This window comes from Typopeltis vanoorti, chromosome 2 (assembly GCF_054136105.1).
Source record: "Typopeltis vanoorti isolate ZY-2024b chromosome 2, IOZ_Tvanoo_1.0, whole genome shotgun sequence".
Classification (NCBI taxonomy): domain Eukaryota; kingdom Metazoa; phylum Arthropoda; class Arachnida; order Uropygi; family Thelyphonidae; genus Typopeltis; species Typopeltis vanoorti.
Window position 1 is genome coordinate 34543271 of NC_143550.1, and position 19560 is coordinate 34562830.

The 19560-nt window shown below is 35.6% G+C and overlaps 1 protein-coding gene across 4 annotated transcripts in view; it reads right to left on the reverse strand.

The window, feature by feature from the left end:
- The window catches only part of LOC150108916 (agrin-like), a 610886-nt gene that overhangs the window by 71947 nt on the left and 519379 nt on the right, over nucleotides 1-19560 (reverse strand). For all 4 annotated transcript variants that reach the window (XM_090404266.1, XM_090404257.1, XM_090404260.1 and 1 more), the window contains exons 6-7: nucleotides 18921-19136; nucleotides 2775-2987 (exon numbers count right to left, since the gene is read on the reverse strand). In XM_090404266.1, the coding sequence (XP_090260392.1) occupies nucleotides 2775-2987; nucleotides 18921-19136 (429 nt within the window). The remainder of the gene's footprint in view (nucleotides 1-2774; nucleotides 2988-18920; nucleotides 19137-19560) is intronic.

The following is a 19560-nucleotide window of genomic DNA, read 5'->3' on the forward strand; positions in this document are numbered from 1 at the left end:
AATCCAAATAGTATGTGTTAATCTTTTAAAAAAATATACCAAATATAACTTCTACTCAATGAGATGTTGCTGATATTATTGGTAGCAATATCTTCACGTGAATTCAAGACGAGTGTACAGAAAAATATGAAGTATTCGCCGTTTATTTTTTTAGTAGTACAAAAATAAATTCGTATTAAAAAGAAAATTTGCGCAAAAGGTTTCAAAAAACCAAATTCGAGCAAAACTGTAGACTCAAAGATATAAATATTATTCATGAGAGAGTTTGAAGCCAAGAATCAAACTTGCCGTGAAAAATTCTAAATGAAATGTTGGATGATTCAACTGGAGAGGTATCTAGTGAAGTTCACCGCAAGGATAAGGAAAAATCAGAAGTCAGTGGACTCAGGGAGTTAAAGAGCGATTCTTGGCAGGTAACTCAGGTATTCTAAGAAGGAGAGAATATAGGGGAAAAAATGTAAGAAAGCAAAGTTGGGAACAATATTGAGTGACCTTGACAAATTAAATGCGTAAAAAAGATAATAGAATAAACTAAGTGGTATGATTGGGAGCAGTGGTGCACTCAGGATTTAATCTGGTGTGTGTGTGTGGGGGGGGGGAGGCCGAGTTAAATATACGATTTGAGAATACACACTACGCATTGCACACGACCTATGACTGAGCATATGCAGTGATCGCCGTTACATAATACCCATGATCTCCTTCGTCCGGCTCGGGCAAACGAAGTAGCGCTAGGCCCGACGGAGCAATACTTCGTTCGCCTCACGTTCAACAGTGGCCGTGAATCCCGAGAGCTATAGGGTATTCCCACCTTATTGAATTAGGAGGACAATTGGAAGTTAGAAATTGTGTAAATGTTTCGTGTATTAATACCACGGTCTCCCGTAACCTTTGAGGGTACATAACAGGAATTTGCTGTTTTTTCAATCTGAAATAACAGTCCCGCAATGTTTACTTTTAATAAACCTCATGCCAAAATTGTTTACATATTCTGAAAACTTCTGAATCGCACTGCTTCAGTATTAAAACTCTTTGTAGAATATTTTAAGAAACACAATAAATTTAAAGAAAATAATTCTTAGCCCGATTAATTTTAGCAGCGATTTATCATTAGATAATGAAGAAATAAGTAGCAACACTACCAGAAATGGAAAGTGTATTTTTTTAGCGAAGGTAATTAACTCCTTGGCGATTTAAACATGTCATGTACAGCTGACACCGAGTAAACGGTTTCAACCCACTTGAAATCGGACATTCAAAACACTGGAAACGTATGCACAGTGAAACAGATAGCTCGTTTCTCCGAATAGTTTCTTATTATCTAAGACAAACCCTTCTAACTGACGCGACTAAAAGACAAAAAAATAACTTGATAAGTTTATAAAAATGAAAATAAAGAAAAGGGTTAGTACACTCGGTAAGGAAGCACTCAGCTCATTATAAATACCGTCCACGTTTTGTAATTCCCAGAGGCACTAAACAGCTCTACCATCCTCGATATCTTAAACAGAAGCCCCGTTTTTGACAGGAGACCAATAAAAATAAATTATGGCGGGCGGAAACAGTTCACACATGCCTTCCGATTAGCTAACACTGTTTACGTCCTGTAGCAAACACAGCAGTCATTCCCCCCCCCCTCTCTTTCCTTCTGTTTTGCACAAGAATTCCCAGTGTTACGTCTTCGCGTAAGCTACGTAAGTGCACCTGTCGAAATTCGCTGTCTTTTAATTCAGTGACGTTACATCTATACCGAAGTGACAGGGGTGACCTACGTGAGAATAGCGTTTTAATCCGAAGGAGAACAGGTTTATAGGGGGCGGGGGACACAAGTAAATAAACTGTGAAGATGTATAAAGTGAATTCGGTGTCACGCAAAAGTAAACAAATATATTCTTATGAAAAAGAAAATATTTTCTTAATTAGTTCTTTAAATTCTCTCATTAAAGAACTAAGCCTCAAAAATCTGTTACTATGTATTTTACATACGTGCGAGAACTTCAGCTGGGTGGAGAGATGATAAACAAGATGCCGTGCCATTCGCTTCGAAAAGTGTTGCTTTAAATTTACAAATTGTAGAATAAAGTGACAAAATGTCACGTAGAAATAATTACAACTGAAACGGAACTCGAATAAAAATAACCATGCATGGTTCTAGGAAGTGAATGCTTAATCTTCACGACATCTATTGAATACGTCTAACCTTTATCATGTAATGGTAAACCAGTAATGATTTATCTGCTAACTATAATGAGCAATACCTTATTTGACTGAAATGCAAATATTAGATATTACGTTAATATAACTAAAATATTTAATTCAAAATTACCTAAATAAAAACTTCAAAATTTACTAACAAAACTTATTTCATAACAGTTCACAGCAGTCCATTGTCTAGGTTAACACAAACTAAGTGCAAATACTGATTTCTTGTTTTTTCCAGTAGAGGCGCTAGTGGCGATCTTGATTGTCAAATATCATAAAGTAACAATGGCGATATAGGAATCACGTGTTGCCTATCAAACGGAAACTACAATGAATCTAGTATTGTTCAAAACGGTTTTAATATCACGGTTATTTTATGATAAAATTCGACAGAGAATTCATAGAGGAATGTGGACTTTCACGTGAACATTTCCTATAATAATTTAGGCAGCTACATTCAAAGTTATCCTAGCCCAACGACTTCAAAGCTTAATAATATGAATGACTGACCAGTTATAGATTCAGTATTAATAGGTTAATAACCATCACTACAGAGAGTTACTGACACTTACTGCAAAGCCTATTGTAGACAATCTTGATCTCCTTCTTTTGTTCGCAAGCCTCCCTTTTGAGCTTACATTCGTTGGTGTATGAAATGCCATCGGATCCGCATACTGGTTCGAACTCCTCTGAACACGTGGGACACTCACAATCTGGTCTGCCGTTCTTTACGACACACATAGCACCAAAGGAACAGTGATAATTGTGGCACGGCCCGGTTTCACCTATGAACAAAAAAAAAAAAAAAAAAAAAAAAAAACATATTGATTGAGAACCATCCCTCACATTCGTTTTTCAAAACTGTCGCTAATGGGAAGAAACACGCACTTGGCCTATAATATAACTCAATGGCTTGTAATACAAATAGCATTTTCTGGTATATTTTATTAAAATTATTTATCAATGTTGTATTTTATAAATAACAATACACTCTCTGTCCAAAAAGAAACCGAACTTTTCGAAAATAGAAGAAACTAGTGGCGCCACCTGTTGTATCTTTTTGTTGTCGAAATCGGCAACCTTCATTAGTGTTATGTTTATGATATTTGTTTCATTAGAAGCCGAGTTATAGTGCCAAGAGTGACAGTGTGTTTTGACGAACGGTCGGTCATCTCGATATTTATGCCGTACGCGACGAATTCTCGCTATCAATCGCTTCAAAACTTCGAGATAAAACGCATCATTGACCGTTTGGCCAGGCGGAACGAATTCTTTGTGGATAATGCCCTTGGAATCGTAGAAACAAATCAGCATTGTCTTTACTTTTGACTTCTTTAAGCGACGTTTTCTCGGATGCCCCTCTTCTGGTAGTCTCTGGGGCTTTGTTTCGGGCTCCTACTCTCAAAACTTCACGTTTCGTCGCCAGTAACGATCATTTCAAGGAAGTTGGAGTCCTTACGAGGGGTTTTAATGAGGTCCTTGCAGTGTTTCAATTCGATACACTTTTGGTCGTCGGTCAACTTATGGCGAAAAAATCGGGAATTCGATTTACGAAGACCCAAACTCTTGGTTTTTTTTGATGAAATCATGAAAACACAGTCACTCTTGGTACTATAACTTGGCTTGTAATGAAACAAATGTCATAAACAGTACAGCACTAATGAAGGTTGCTTCTTTGGACAACAAAAAGATACAACAGGTGGCGTTTCTTTTTGGACAGAGGGTGTATTTTAATTCCGGATGATGGAAGGATTACCCAAAACACATTACTGAATGGTTTTCTTTAGCTTAAGAATGAACGATGTGCGAAGAATGTGTTATTAAAACGTTAATTACGTTTACAAATTCCCACTAGATTGATCAATACCTTCATGCTCCCAATAACATCTCCTCCCACGTGAAAGATTGTAGAACTTGAGATTATTTAATAGCATAAATAAAGAGGCTGGTAAGTCAGAGGTCGGAAAACAAAGAAACGAAAGCCTTTCATATAAACAACAGGGGACTATAAATTTTGGAAAATAGTGATGAAGAAATTCCATCTATTACTGTTGCTAGGAGCAACAGTAATAGATGGAATTTTATGCTCGCAATGTTGGATTGTTGCGTCACGAATTTACACCAATAATTAACGCACGCAGTTTTGTGGGGGGGGGGGATCAAAAATGGAATTAATATAATCTCGAAGTGGTAACTCCTGCAGAAGTTGTTTTTATTTCATATTTATTTTTATCCTTTGCTAGTTATCCACAGCTGTAATATGTAATAATCTACCGCTCAAAGAGTGAGTCGAAAATAAATTTTGAGTCTATTCAACGGATACCACTACACCATTAATAATGTATTTAATATTACGAGTTGCTAGTGATTCTCGTTTTCAAACATAAAAATAATTAAAACCACTTGGCAAACCACGCTGACAGAAAATCGATTCAGTGAAACAACTTACTTAGTTGAATACAAATCGTGTAGGAGGAGGATGTAGCTGAATTACTAGAGTGATTTTCAGAATTCAAATTTCTATAATTACTACATTTCATTTGATATTAAATAATTTAAAATGCAAAATTAGGTTAATATACAGACTATTAAAGTCTTTGTTGTTAGTTGTGCATTGTTATTTTTTTCTAGAGGAAGATGAGAACTCTACAAGTGGTCGGACGTCTAGAAAAGGATCTAACACACAGAAAAAATTACCTAAATGTTGATATATGTTTTCGACAATTCAGAACATTCATCTTTCCTGTGTACCACCTTCCTAGTATCGTAATTTCCCATCATTATAATACGAGGGTGGTCTGAAAAGTTCTCAGCCTCGACCATAGATGGCAACACTATCGGAACGATTTTTTTCTAAGTTGGTTCATCTGTCATAATCACCCATGTGAAATTGAAAGTCATTCTATCAAGCAGTTTGTTTTATACATATAACCAAACCTGTAAGCAAAAGTGTTGTCTGTATCCCTTGAAATGGATAAAATTCAGTATCGTCCGGTTATAAAATTCTTTGTAAAAGAAGATTTAGCACCAAAAGAAATTCATTCGAAGTTCATAAAAGTCTATGGGCACTCTTCTCCTTCGTTTTCGACAATTAAGAAATGAGCTGCCGAGTTTAAACGTGGTCGTACCAGCCTTGAAGATAATCCACGTGAAGGACGTCTAAAAAAGTGTCACAACACCAGAAATCATTGATCAAGTACACCATATGGTATGGATGACGTGAGTCAAAGTGGGTGAAATTGGTGAGACTATAGGCATTTCAAAAGAACGTGTAGGATATATTTTGAATGAAGAATTGCAAATGAAAAAGCTTTGCGCAAGATGGATGCGCGCTTACTCACAATATAATGCTCACATAATAAGATCAAAAACGCACTCGCATGAAAAAATCTCTGAACAGTGCTTGGAGCGTTTTAACAAGAATAAAACTGATTTTGTGCGTCGACGTAATATTATGGATGAAGCTTGGATTCACCATTACACTCCAGAATTCAAACAGCAGTCAAAACAGTGGACAGAAGCCAGCAGGGAAGGTCATGGCATCGCTGTTTTGTGATGCTAAAGGCATTTTGTTTATTAATTATCTTGAAAAGGGTAAAACAATAACTGGGGAATATTATTCCGATCTTTTAACCAGACTAGACGAAAACATTCGTGAGAAAAGATTCGGTTTGCAGAAGAAAAAAATCATCTTTCATCAGGACAATGCACCTGCCCACAAAGGTGTTTTGGCAATGGTTAAATTAAGGGATCTGCACTATGAATTGTTGGAACATCCACCCTATTCCCCAGATTTGGCTCCCTCTGACTTCTATCTCTTCCCAAAACTAAAATTCTTCCTCGCTAACCAGCGTTTTTCTTCGAATCAAGAAGTGATTGCAGCTGGAGAGGGATATTTTGTAGATCTTACTGAGAACCACTACAGGGACGGGTTAATTGCGCTGTAATAAATGTATTAGTCTTAAGGGAGATTATGTTGAAAACTAAAAATAATTTTGAAATTATAAATTCGTTTTTTCATTGTTAGGCCGAGAACTTTTCAGACCACCCTCGGAAGCCATTGATTTTTTGTACATTACGAAGTTGGGTTTGATTAACCGACAATACAATTTAGGTATTTCGCTGTTTATTAATTGTCCAGCACCAATAGATATTGGGCCGAATTAACCACTAGCAAGTTTCCAAGAATCGCAAAGAAAACCTGGAAATAAATCGATTCCAAGTTAGCTCACTTCCACCATAGATAATGAAAGGCGTTCTATATTTGACTTTCTTCATATACTCAGATCCCCCCCCACCTCTTCCTTCCCCCCCTCTACAAACATCCGAAGACACTTTTGCTAATGCACGGTCCTTCCGAAGTTGCACTTCCTTCTGAATGTGTACTCGCACAAGCTTTCTATCTCGTAAGCTTAAAGTAGATGCATTACTTCTTCGTCTTCCGCTCCAAGTAAGAAGAGTTTTCCGAAAGGGTTAGGGCAGCCCCTTCTAAACTTACCCGCCCGACGTCGTTATCGTTATCAGCAACATGCCTTCGTAAATGATGCACGCCCTTCGGAGATGCCTTCAAGGTTACTAAAGATAGGAGCTTGAGTCATTTCTGAAGTTCTGCTGATATGCTGGCTCTAGGGAGAGCGACACTGCCGTGGTGACAGTTGATGATGGTAAAGATGAAGATAGCCCAATGACGGTTTGCACACTTTGGTTACAATTTCCCCAAGCGACCGCGAGATGGCAGTAGTGGATAGCCGGCTATACTATTAACCTGTGATTTGAACCGTGACAAGCACGTCATTCCAGGACCACAAGAAAGGAATCATGATTATAAGAGATAAAGCATTGAAATTTTGGATAGCGGAAGCGATAAGTTAAATTCTATGGATTAAAAGGATTCTGTGGACTTTGAGCAGCATAAAAGGGATGGGATTCCATTAAAAATATCCTCTAATTCTATTGGTCCGAAAAGAAATACTTCTGATGCGATAACAGAGATTAAAAAGCTTCCATTGCGATGATTTGAAAAGAAAGATAGAAATAGAGGTCTTGAATGTCAAGCAAAAGATTTTTTTTTTCTGAGTTCTGTGCTCAGAACTGTTTCTGAGCAGAGAACTCAGACTTGATATATCATGCATAAAGTGTTATAAAACTCATTATGAGAATTATTAAAACACTTTTTGCGTAACATTTCACGTCTAATTTCGCTAATTCATATCAGGCCTGGACAGGAAAAACATGGAAATCTTGTGAACTACAAATGCATCTAGCTGGAATTACAACGCACTCTATTTAGTATTGCGACTATTAGTACACCTTTCGCAAGGCAACTTTTGTCATCAATTCATTGAACAGAATTATCTTTTTTTTTGCAGAATAACGTCTTTGTTACACAAGTGCATTGCTTAATTTCATCTTAAGTAACGTGTCCAAAGAATTATCAAAGCATGCAGTTTAATATAATCTTAAGTTATGAAAATTATCTTCTTTTAACCAAACCTGTGAGTAATTTCTTTGTTTAACACATATTACTCAAAAATTCGCATAACGAACCATTTAAGTTAATTTTCTCTTTAACTAGTAGTATATTTTTACTAATACATCCGACTTTACGCATAAAATCTATGAAAGCTGAGTAGATAAATGCCCTTAAAAGCAAAGAGCTGTTTTATGTATTTGCTTTAAATTATGTGGTTAGCGTATAGGCTAATATCTTTTATCATAATCAGATAGTAATCAATTGTGAAGCGTTAATGGAGTTGAATGCGGATTATAAATAGAAAAGCGTTTTATCTTATAGCACGATCTATCACGAGAACTACTGGAACGCGCATTTCCTAACGATTTTATATTTATTTCCATCCCACATTAGCATATATTGAAATAATCATTATTTTTGTAACATGAACTTTGTATCCATTAAGGTTTTTTCTCTGGGAAATGCTGACAATCTAATTTCAAATCTGGAATATAAGGGGATAACCCCCCCCCCCTTTTTTTTTGAGACCTGATAATTCAGCCACAGTTGAATTATCAGGTTCGCTTCTTTCTAGAAAATATTCTAGAAAAAATTTAGAATATTTTCTAGAATAAATTCTAGAAAATATTCTAAATCCTTTAACAGAATTCGAACTCACGTTTTCCGATCAAAGTGCGCATGTCTGTATCTGACAAAATGGCCAATTGTATCTGGAGTTGAGTCTATTTTTAAATTCTCACGTGTAGAGACTAAGGCTTTTTTCCAGAAATAATGTATTTATTAATTTTTGTCGCGCCGATGTTAAGATATCATAAAGAACGTAAACTTTATTATTTTTCATTGTCTACACAAAATACTGTGTAGAAATATTAGAAATACATTTGCTAAACACTACAGAAGTTCGTCATGTATTTCGTGATTTTAACTGAAGAGGGCGCTTTTACTGTTTGTTGAAAACCAAGGGATTATTATGGTTTCGAAGTTGTGTTCTGTGTTTTGAGTTAAATCTTTTGCTACATGGCCTTAAATTTACTAAATAAGTAAATAGTTGGCATCTATCATAAAGCAATGCGGAACTATAGAGTGTAAGGCTTAGTCATTAACGAAAACAAGTTACAAAACGTAAGATTACTTTAAAATTTGTTTTTGTTATTTCGTAATGTGTTTATTTTTTTTTTTTTAATTTATATGAAAAATGCATGCATACGGGTAAATTTTAATAACAGTAAAATTTATATGTACACTATCTACCAATAATTGTCCGGATATCCCTGTGATTTGAAGTTATGGGACATTCCTCCTCTGTTAATGACATAAAAACCCGTGTACAGATAGTAGGAAGTAGTATTTTATCGCAGGAGTTGAATACAGCTAGTGTGGCAACACGACGTGAACTCAGCGACTTCGAGAGAGGTGTCATCTTTGTTGTCACATTGGTGGCATATCCATGCGTGCCATTGCCGCTCAACTGCAACACCTAAAATCAACGGCTGGCGATGTGATCAACAAATGGAATCACTAGTGCAAGAAACACACCCAGGGTAGCCGCCGAAAATGGCTGACAGGGACAGGAGGGTTTATTATGTTAAAACGGATGGCGCGCAAAAACTGGCTACAATCCGCACAGGTCATCCGTGATGAGTTCCAGAACGCCATAACATCATGAAGAGCACCAGTACTGTACGAAAATCATTCCATTTACTTGGTTTCCACGGAAGAGCACACAAGCCGAACATCACAACAACGAACAAAGCGTTTCGTCTGGCCTGGTGCACAGAGCGCGTGTGACCTGGACAACTGACCAGTGGAAAACGGTACTCTGGAGCGATGAATCAAGGTTTATCCGTTTCCATTCTGATGGCAGGGTGTGGAAGCAGCCTGGTGAACGCTTGTTACCACAGTGTGTTATATCCACAGTAAAGTTTGGTGGTGGAGGAGTAATGATGTGTTGTGCATTCAGCTGGTTAGAGTGGGACGACTGGTCGTCGTCCATGGTTCCATGAAGGAAGCTCACTACCTTGATATTCTGGATAATCAGGTGCTTCCTAAACTGTGGAGGTTTTATGGAACGGACCCGTGTTACTATCAAGACGACAATTCCCCATGCCACAAAGTTGCACCTGTTATGGAATGGTATGAAAAGATGGGTGCGAAACGACTGCCCTGACCTGCTCAGAGTCCTGATCTCATCGAACACCTGTGGGAAGAACTGGAACTGCGATTGAGGTCCAATCTGTTGAACTCAGTGCTGCTTTCATGGAAGAATGGAGACAAACTCCACTGATGTCTTCCGCACATTGGTGAAAAGCCTCCCTCAAAGGGTGCAGGAGAGGTGATCAAAGCCAAAGGTGGACATACCCGATATTAGAGTTCACCTGCTGGTATCAACTATAAATTACTAAAGTGTCCGGGAAATTATTGGTAGTTAGTGTATATAATGAATTGACATTAGTTTATCATTGTTATTGAAAGTCAAATGTACAAGTATTGCCATGTATGCATTTAAAGTACTCATAAATTTGTCATTATTATTATTACTGTTTATTGATAACTACTCCGCATAAAGCAATAACTGTGCATTGAGTACAAAATGAAATAAAATTCTATTTACTCAAATTCGGCTCGTCAGGTGTGTTACTAAGATGCATTAGGGTCACCCGATAGCTTTCTGATACAATGCACTTCAAGAATACTTATGCAATGCACAAAGTATTCATTAAATTCTTTTATTAGTTTGTGATAGAGAATGTGTGTGTGCAGGTTTAAACATAATTTTCCAAAAATACTCCTACAGCACGATACATTTCCGTTTAGGTGTCTAAAAAGACAGGGATACGTTCCAAAAACTGTCATAAATTGAATAAATAATTCTTATCTTCGGCTTTTTTTTTTCCATCTAGGTACACCAACGGCAGAAAGCTATATCAGAAATCGAGTATCTCCAAGCCATTAAATAATGCAATGGACAGAAGGGGTGAAGCAAGAATGCTTTTCATCTTCCCCGTTATCTGTAGAAGACAGTGTAGGGATAAGGTGTTATTGAGCTATTAAAGCTCTGATCATGGCAGGAGGGTAACAGCAATAGTTGAGCCTCAATTAGAACTTCACTGGCTACAGCATTGCCATCCATTACCCTCCAAGGGTATTAATCCAGTCATAGTCCTTATAAGGACTGGCTTAAAGGGGCGAAGCAAGAATGCTTTTCATCTTCCCCGTTATCTGTAGAGGACAGTGTATGGATAAGGTGTTATTGAGCAATTAAAGCTCTGATCATGGGAGGAGGGTAACAGCAATAGCCGAGCCTCAGTTAGAACTTCATTGGCTACAGCATTGTCATCCATTACCCTCCAAGGGTGTTGGATTGAATGAATCCAATCCAGTCATAGTTCTTAAAAGAACTGGGCGATGGACTGAGTCCTTGACTCTTTATCCCGTCATCTGAATGAAGAAAATCTGTGTGGATGGGATGTTATTGAGCTAAAAAGCTCTAGTCATGGCTGGGTAACGGCAATAGCCGAGCCTCACTTAAAACTTCATTGGCTACAGCATTGCCATTTGTTACCCTGGAAGCCCTAAAAAGGACTATTCTCCTATACTTTTCTTCCCTTTGGAAATTACACCTTTGTCCTGCAATCCAGTCATATAATATGCGATTAATTACTTATATTAAAATCATATATGTATAATTATGGTGTTTTTAATATAGGTTAAAAATCTAGTTAAATTTTAAAGAAAATTTAAATTTCTAATTATATTTATTTGTATTTTTATTATTTTATTATTTTTATTTAATTAGTTAGCTAAATAGCAATACGTTTATAATTGGTTAATTATATATACACACTTGCGTCTATTATTAGATTTTAAATATTAATGATACGACCATGAAGTCTACGAGGTCACCTGGCATCGTAAATAACCTGATACCATTTCTAGTAGTATGGTATTCGGTTTCTAAGAGGGCCATTTATTCCGTATAATTAGTGACCCCTGCCCCTATATTATATATTTAAAATCCATTGAATGGAGCGAAAAATTTGCTACTGCGTTATGTTGTCGTCAACGTTGGGCTTCTGTATTAGATAAACACTTTTAAATTTAACGAACGTGTTTATATCTCGCCACAGATAGCTGTAGCAAAAAAAAAAAAAAAAAAAAAAAAAAAAAGTGAATGTAATAAAAAAAATTAAAAGAATAACTTGATTATTATCCGTATTGGCTAAAAATAATAAATATTGGAAAGCATGTCTTCTGTCAAAAAACAAGAATATGGATCAGATACAACACATTACCTAAGGTTTTAGGGGTCGTGTTATATTTCTCTTTCATGGTCAATTCCTGACGCTCCCTAGAGACGCGATTTATAGTAACTTTGCCATGAGTGCAGCCAATGACAAGTATGGGTTCATTGGCCCCACAGAATGCACTTCCAAGTTCCCTGTGGTGTGCTGATGTTAGGAAAATTGCCGATCATTGGCTTGTTATCGAATCGCAACCACCACAAAAATGGGAAGGTGGAAGAGCTTTGTGAGACAAGCAGATGCGTGTGATAAAACTTGCATTGTTTTGTTACTTTTTTGGGTCTCTTTCGTGTGGCGGATCTATAATAAGAATCTGACAAGACATCAGTTGCGCAACACAGTAAATATTATATAGTTGACCAATAGAATATAACCACTTTGATTTTTTTTTTCAATCGTTATCATTGGCAGTATTGAAATATTCACCTCATGCTATCGGAAAATCATAAGGAATGCAAGATTGATAATATATAGAGAAATAAAAAAAGAAGAATAGAAAGTGAAGAATTTGTAGTTTTTCCCTATTAGGAAGGACCTGTATGTACATTTAAAATCATCAGTACAAATAAACTCAGCACAATTCTCGCATAATCTCGAGAGTAACGCGACTGTGCGAAGTCTGCAAAATATTACCATAGCACGAGCTCAACAATGGAGGTTTATAAATCGAAAAAACACTATAAAAATAGATGCTAGAATATTTGAGATGGTTTAAAGAGAAAATCTTTTAAATTATTATTGTAGAATCCGAATGCTAATATTATTCTTTATTTCTTGTTAATTTTAATTTTTTTTTTTTAATTGAGTTTGTAATTTAAAACTTCTGATTTTATTTGAGTTAATGTACTAATTAAGAACTTCACCCATTCAAGGATAAAAAAAAATGACAAGTTCATGTTTTTAACTGTCTCCAGCGATGCCTATCAACCATTAGGAGAGCCTCATCAATCGATGGTATACTGAAATAAAGCTGACTTTTACTTTATGAGAAATTTACGCCTCAAGCAAAGTCCAGCTACTTAAATGTTTAAATTAAAATCAAAGGGAAAGTCAGTAGAGAATTTTTATTTTTGAATCATTAACCACTTTAATGATAAGCAGTTGGGCATTCAGGTGTTCGCACTTCTTGAAGTAATACGAACTAATCCCGGTGGTAAGATGTAAAAATACCGGCGTCACCAAAAAAAGAGAATCGAATAAGCCTTTAGGTCTATGAAAACGTGCCAAGTCATGGTTCTTCAGAAACGCAAACAGATTTCATAGATGGAAACTGCACTCAAGTTAAAATAGGAAAGTCCTCCCTTCCAATCCCCTCCCCGTTTGAAAAGCAAATACTTGCTGTAGCATTACACGAAAGCCACCTGCAAATACGTGGAGTTCAAATGCAAATAGCAGAAGCACAACAGAGTCAACAGTGATGCTGCAAGCCTTGAGAAAGGTGCTACAAGCGAGGCGATAAGGGAATCCTGAAATAACTTGCGATTCGGGCAGTGTCAGCTAAAATATTCCAATTATACAGCGGCTGCAATATTAATAAAGTTTTCTGGTGGATGCTTATTGACATAAACCGTCTCTTATGGTAACATGATGAAAGAACAACTTCAAAGCCGCGATACGGTTTAATAAGTCGCTGATTAAATAATGGTATTTACTAAGATCGGATAAAATATAGAGCTTGTTTATCATCTCTATTGCAAAGCGGAAAATAAATTAATAACGGGCTGGTTTCAAATTCTTTTGAAATGCACAAACAAAACATGAGAACGAGGAATGTATAAAAACGTATTAAGTTGAAATGTGAAAAAGCAAATGTAAAAGAAGTTAATTTTCTTCGACTTTAATTTTCATCTTTTGTGTGTGTGAGGGGGGGGGGAAGATTTCATGAAGAATGACACTATTAAAACGGCATGTTTATAATAGGATTACATTAATTTTATGCGAAATTTTCTTGCTGTAAATCTAAAAGAAAAAAAGATCAAAAATTTTCGGATGTCTTTATTATTTCAGTATCATTTTGTGTTTAAAGGTTATAATGATTCATTTGTCTTGTCTTAAGCTTTTCACGAACCATTGAGGTTCTTTAGTTCTTCATTCTGTGGACTTCGCAACAGCGACTGTCCACAGAATGAAAAATAAAATAAAATTTATGTTTACGTTGATTGTACTCTTACTTGTAAGATACTGTGGGGAGAGTACAAGATGATACGCTCTTCCTGCGATATTGCAAGGACGGGCGATGGGAAGAGAGTCAAAAGGGCTTCCCCCAAAATTTCTTCTGAAGGATCGATGGCTAACGGAAAGCTGCAAAAGGGTTTTAAACTGTGTCGATTGTTTGGACAATTTGTAAAGTGTTTACGGACTGTACTAATATCAAGGATTAAAAAAAACTATACTGGCCTGGACAATATAATTTAACCTTATGGCTTAATATTATAATCTTGTCTTTTTTGAATTACTGTCGAAGCAACTAAGATCATGGAGGTAAGAGTATTATATGTGTTAGCTGCGTACATTCTTCTGGATGTTCTGCTTGTTTCAGTATGAAAAACTATGCCGGCTCCATATGAAACCAGTTAATCACCTTCAGCTGAAAAGTCCAGCTAAAGGTTTCTGGGTCCTAAACGAGATTCGAAGTAAGGTCTTTCTGACCAAAGAGCATTGTCATTACCTACTGGATTATCTTGCCTTCTCAAAGTAAAGAGGGTATTATGGTGATTAAGTATTAGTTGAATAATAAAGCATCGATTTGGAATGAGTTATGATTTGTGGAAGAAACTCATCTCAATAAGGAGCTGGAAAATTAAGAGTTTTTGGTGGAAAAGAGGACGCTGTTCTTAAGTCGGGAGTTTGGTTAACGTCTCTGAAACCAGAAAGGATTACAATGGAGGTTATATGCCAGAAATAAACTGTATGCACAACTATGGAAATTAGTTTTAGGCAACTCACGAGTAGATACAGCAGTTTGGTAGCAGTGTGTGTGTGAGAGAGAGAGAGAGAGAGAGATGGGGGGGGGCACGAGTACGTGCTATAACGGCTAATATGCAATGAATCGAAAATAAACCTTGCTTATCGTATGTTGTGATAGGGCTATTCAGAAATATGCATAGAACAAAATCCACAGCGGTCCCTGAAATGGAAATGTAGGCAGAGAATGGATCCATTTCTGTCCTTACGTAACCGACTAATGATCAGTGATATACATCCACATGGAGGATTTAGACGGACACTAAGTCTCTGTGACCTATCAACCAGCCACTGCGAAGAAACATTTACTTTAGACTTAACCAACCCAAACGATGCAGGAAGTCCAGCTACAGGAGCTCTAAGACGTACGTCAAGTGCAGTAAAACCTCACGTAAACCTTTGTTAATTGTAGCATTTTCATTTCTATGGCCAATAAAAGTTATTGCAATGTTTTGCATCCTTAAAATTGTAAGATTTGTCACTAAGAACTGTTTTCTTGCGCTAATGTAATCGGATAGGTATGCTAATATTCACAAACGATTTTAAAGAGAGAGAGAGAGAGAGAGAGAGAGAGAGAGAGAGAGAGAGATGGGAATTTTATTGATGAATAGAACCTGCGAATGCTATCTTAGCACTACCAGCAATAAAATACTGTCGAGTTTAACCTCAGTTCGACTCCCAGCCCAAAGTGACCGGAAGTTTATAATCTGATTTTTAATCCCAGTTAATAGCTTCCAAGCATAACTTCTTGGCATAGTTTCTTACATGTATAATCCGTGTAAATATAAATATAATTTCTTTACATAAAAAAGATTGTCTTATTCATACGGACAAGTACTATCCACTATAATAAATACTTGAATTTATTTAAAGATAATTACTTTTAAGATTCAACTGGGGAGATTGCTGCGCAGCTTATACATGGACAGTTAAAAGGGTAGTGAAGTTTTGGAAATCAAATAAGAGAGTGCGTCCTTGGTGAATGATCACAATCCAATTGATGCAGTGTCTTGGAATTTTTCATTGATTCGATTTAATTCAATTCGAGCAATAACGTCCGAGTTTTCCCCAACGCATTCTTTTCTCCCCAACGTTGCTTTAACAGATCAAACAATAACTTTATTTACAGTAACAAACAATAAGTAGACAAGAATGTAATTTTCTGAATATTTAGGGAAAAAATCTTACAGAAGTTTCCGAGTGATTTTTATTTCCTAGATGTTTTCTTATCGTTTGACTTCGCATTGACTGCCATCGTGTACAAGAAAAAAAGCAGTGCTCTGTCTGCCATATAGAGTTTGATCCCAAGTTCTTAGAGATCAGCAGAGTAAATATCGCAGAAACCATGTATAGCTCGGCTTTTTCTTATGAGGATGTCATTTGCCGTCTACGTTTTTTTCTGAGACGTTACATAGAATACCTTAGAAAAGAAAGAAAACTGTTCATAACAACTACAAAAGCTGTTGTTTCACAAGCACAAACCTCATTAGTTTATCTATATCTCCGTTAGTTTTTGAATGAGAGATACAAGTGAAGAATCATCCTACAAAATCATCACTAATCCCTCATTATGTTCCGCTACTGAACTCAAAAATGCCATCGCATTAATTTATTTTTATTCCATATTATATATGCAAGTAAATGACATCATTTACTATACACATTGTACGTCATCACGTTACAATACAAAAGAGAATTCACTAATCCTTATATCCCTTGCTCGAGTGCCAATATTCTGCGTGTCCCCTCTTGAATAATCCTGTCATTATGGACGAAGTGGACGCTTAATAGATATTCACAAATGTCAATATTCTCTGCTGATGATACTCCAGCAGATGAACTTTTGAAGATTGGAAACATCAGCTGTACCACAGTTACCCATTTCGTTAAATTCGCTGCTCCTTTGTGTTTCTTTTACACAGCAGTGAAGTATTAGATTCGTTGGCAATTTGCTATCGCGTAACTTAGAATAATGGAAGGTTCACGTTAAGGACCTCAAAAGAAAAATCTCAGGGATTAAACGGCCAAAGAGTTTTGAAGAGGCAATGAATATAGATTTTCATTATGGTTTACACGGTCATTTGTTATGTGCCTCCAAGGGGACAGTAATTGTCATTTCATAGTAATATGAATCCGTCGTAGTTTTCATTAATAAATCTTTAGCAATAGCCTCTATGTATTAACCTCTAAGAAAGGTTAGCCTGTGTAAGCAATCCATCAACTCTCGTCCTTTCAATTATGTAGATCGCACCGCAGCAGTAATGGGAAAGTGTTTTATTCAAAGAGGAAATGAATGTGACTAGCAATTGGATCTGTTTCGAAGAAGTTAGTTTCGGTATTATCGTCACCATCATCATCAGAGAATGGACTTTTGTTAGTAAAGCTTTAAGTTTTAGTTCTCGACTAATTTTAGAAAACAACTAAGATTAGTATTTAAAGGAAGGTATTTAAGTTCTAACAGAAGCGGTTGGGCTTGAAGAAAGCGTATTCAAAGAATTCGATAATGGATTGAAAAGGCAAAGATGGGTTGGTTATTTAGATTCCACTTTGGTTATGCATTATGTCTATACGCTGCGTATGTTCTTGGTGAGGTATTAAAAAAAACTCTTTGGTTTGAGAGTCTGTATGAGTTTCCGTTCATACTACAATGATGAACAACCGTGGCTGCTAACTGCGTACGGAGGCATATTTGGAATCCCTTTCGAATGTGATTTTTGTCTGTATTGCCAACTATGCATGAAAATGTCTGAATATTTAGCTTGTAATTTATAACACAGGAAAGATACTTCCTGTAGCGTACTGCTAGTAAGAAAGTATTTAAAATATGTAAAAACAAGAAAAAGAAACGTAAAAACACGTGTGAATTATATAGGCAAATATGCTTCAAGAAAAGATGTAAGAAAAATCTAACAAAACATGAAAAATCCTAAGGGGAAAATCTAAGCATGTTACATAAAGGAATCGTTAAAAATCTAAGAAATATAAGAAAATATTAAGAAAAATCTAAAAACACATGCTCATGAAAAAAAAACAAATTAGAAAATTCTTTATAAAAAACATGTTAGAAAAATCATTTAAAAACACGTCAGAAAAATCTTCGAAAAACACGCTCATGAAAAAAACATGTTAGAAAAAAATCTTAAAAAACATGCTCATGAATAAAAATGTTAGAAAAATCTAAAAACACAAAAACATTTTAGAAAAATCTAAAAGCACATAAAAAAACATGTCAGAAAAATCTTTAAAACTCATGTTAGAAAAATCTTAGAAAAACATGCTCATGAAAAAAACATGTTCGAAAAAATCTTAAAAAACATGCTCATGAATAAAAATGTTAGAAAAATCTAGAAGCACATAAAAACATTTTAGAAAAATCTAGAAGCACATAAAAACATTTTAGAAAAATCTAAAAGCACATAAAAAAAGATGTTAGAAAAATTTTTTAAAAATGCTCATGAATAAAAATGTTAGAAAAATCTAAAAGCACATAAAAAACATGCTAGAAAAATCTTTAAAACACATAAAAAACATGTTAGAAAAATCTTTAAAACACATGTTAGAAAAATATGCTCATGAAAAAACATGTTAGAAAAATCTAAAAGCACATAAAACCATTTTAGAAAAATCTAAAAGCACATAAAAACATGTTAGAAAAATCTTTAAAACACGTTAGGAAAAGCTTTAAAACATGCTCATGAATAAAAATGTTAGAAAAATCTTAAAAAACATGAAGAAACTTAAGCAAACGTGTTTCATGAAGAAAATGTATAGAAAAATCTAAGAAATATAAAAATCATGCAATACAAATCTTAAAAAAACATGCTCAAAGAAAATTTAAGAACACATTTCATTAAAAAAATGCACAAAAAACATTTCTTTTATTTCTTAGATTATTTTACATGCTTCATGAAAAAAAGTAAGAAAAATCTAAGAAAACTTGCGACACATTCTTCTAAGTTAGAAAGCATGTTCACACTTACTGCATTCTCCCCTGTAGGCTATAGACAGGACTTTCCTCTGAAGACAGGCCTGCCGCCTCAATTCGCACTCGTTCGGGTACGTTCGTTCATCAGATCCACAAACGGGCCTCATGACCGATTCGCAATCGGGAGGACATTGACAGGACGCTATTCCATGAGGATCGATATGACACTCTTTACCTGGACCACAGTGAAGCTGTTCACAAGGATTTGTTACTGAGATGTAAAAAAGATACTATTAATTATCTAGAGTGGCTCTCTGCACAACAAGATTAAAATAAGACACGATAAGTCCACTTACTTTGAGATCACCGTGTAATCTTATTAAGATATGCAATAAAATATAACAGGCAGAAGTATTTTACCTTCTCGGAAGATTTCACGAGGGAGATGAGATTCAATATGCGGAAGTAAAAAAAAAAATGGTGAGTTAGATCCTCTTTTGTGTTTCATGGGGGTAATCCAAGAATTCGGAAAACAGACGAAAATAATAAAGAGGATTCATTAAAAAAGTGATTGCAAAAGATTTTTATATAGTCAAAAAAGACTTTTTTAAATATCTTAGACATATTAAATTTTTAAATAATCAGTATTATTTAAAAAGTGTTCGACATTATGTAAGAAAATCATTTAAAATAGT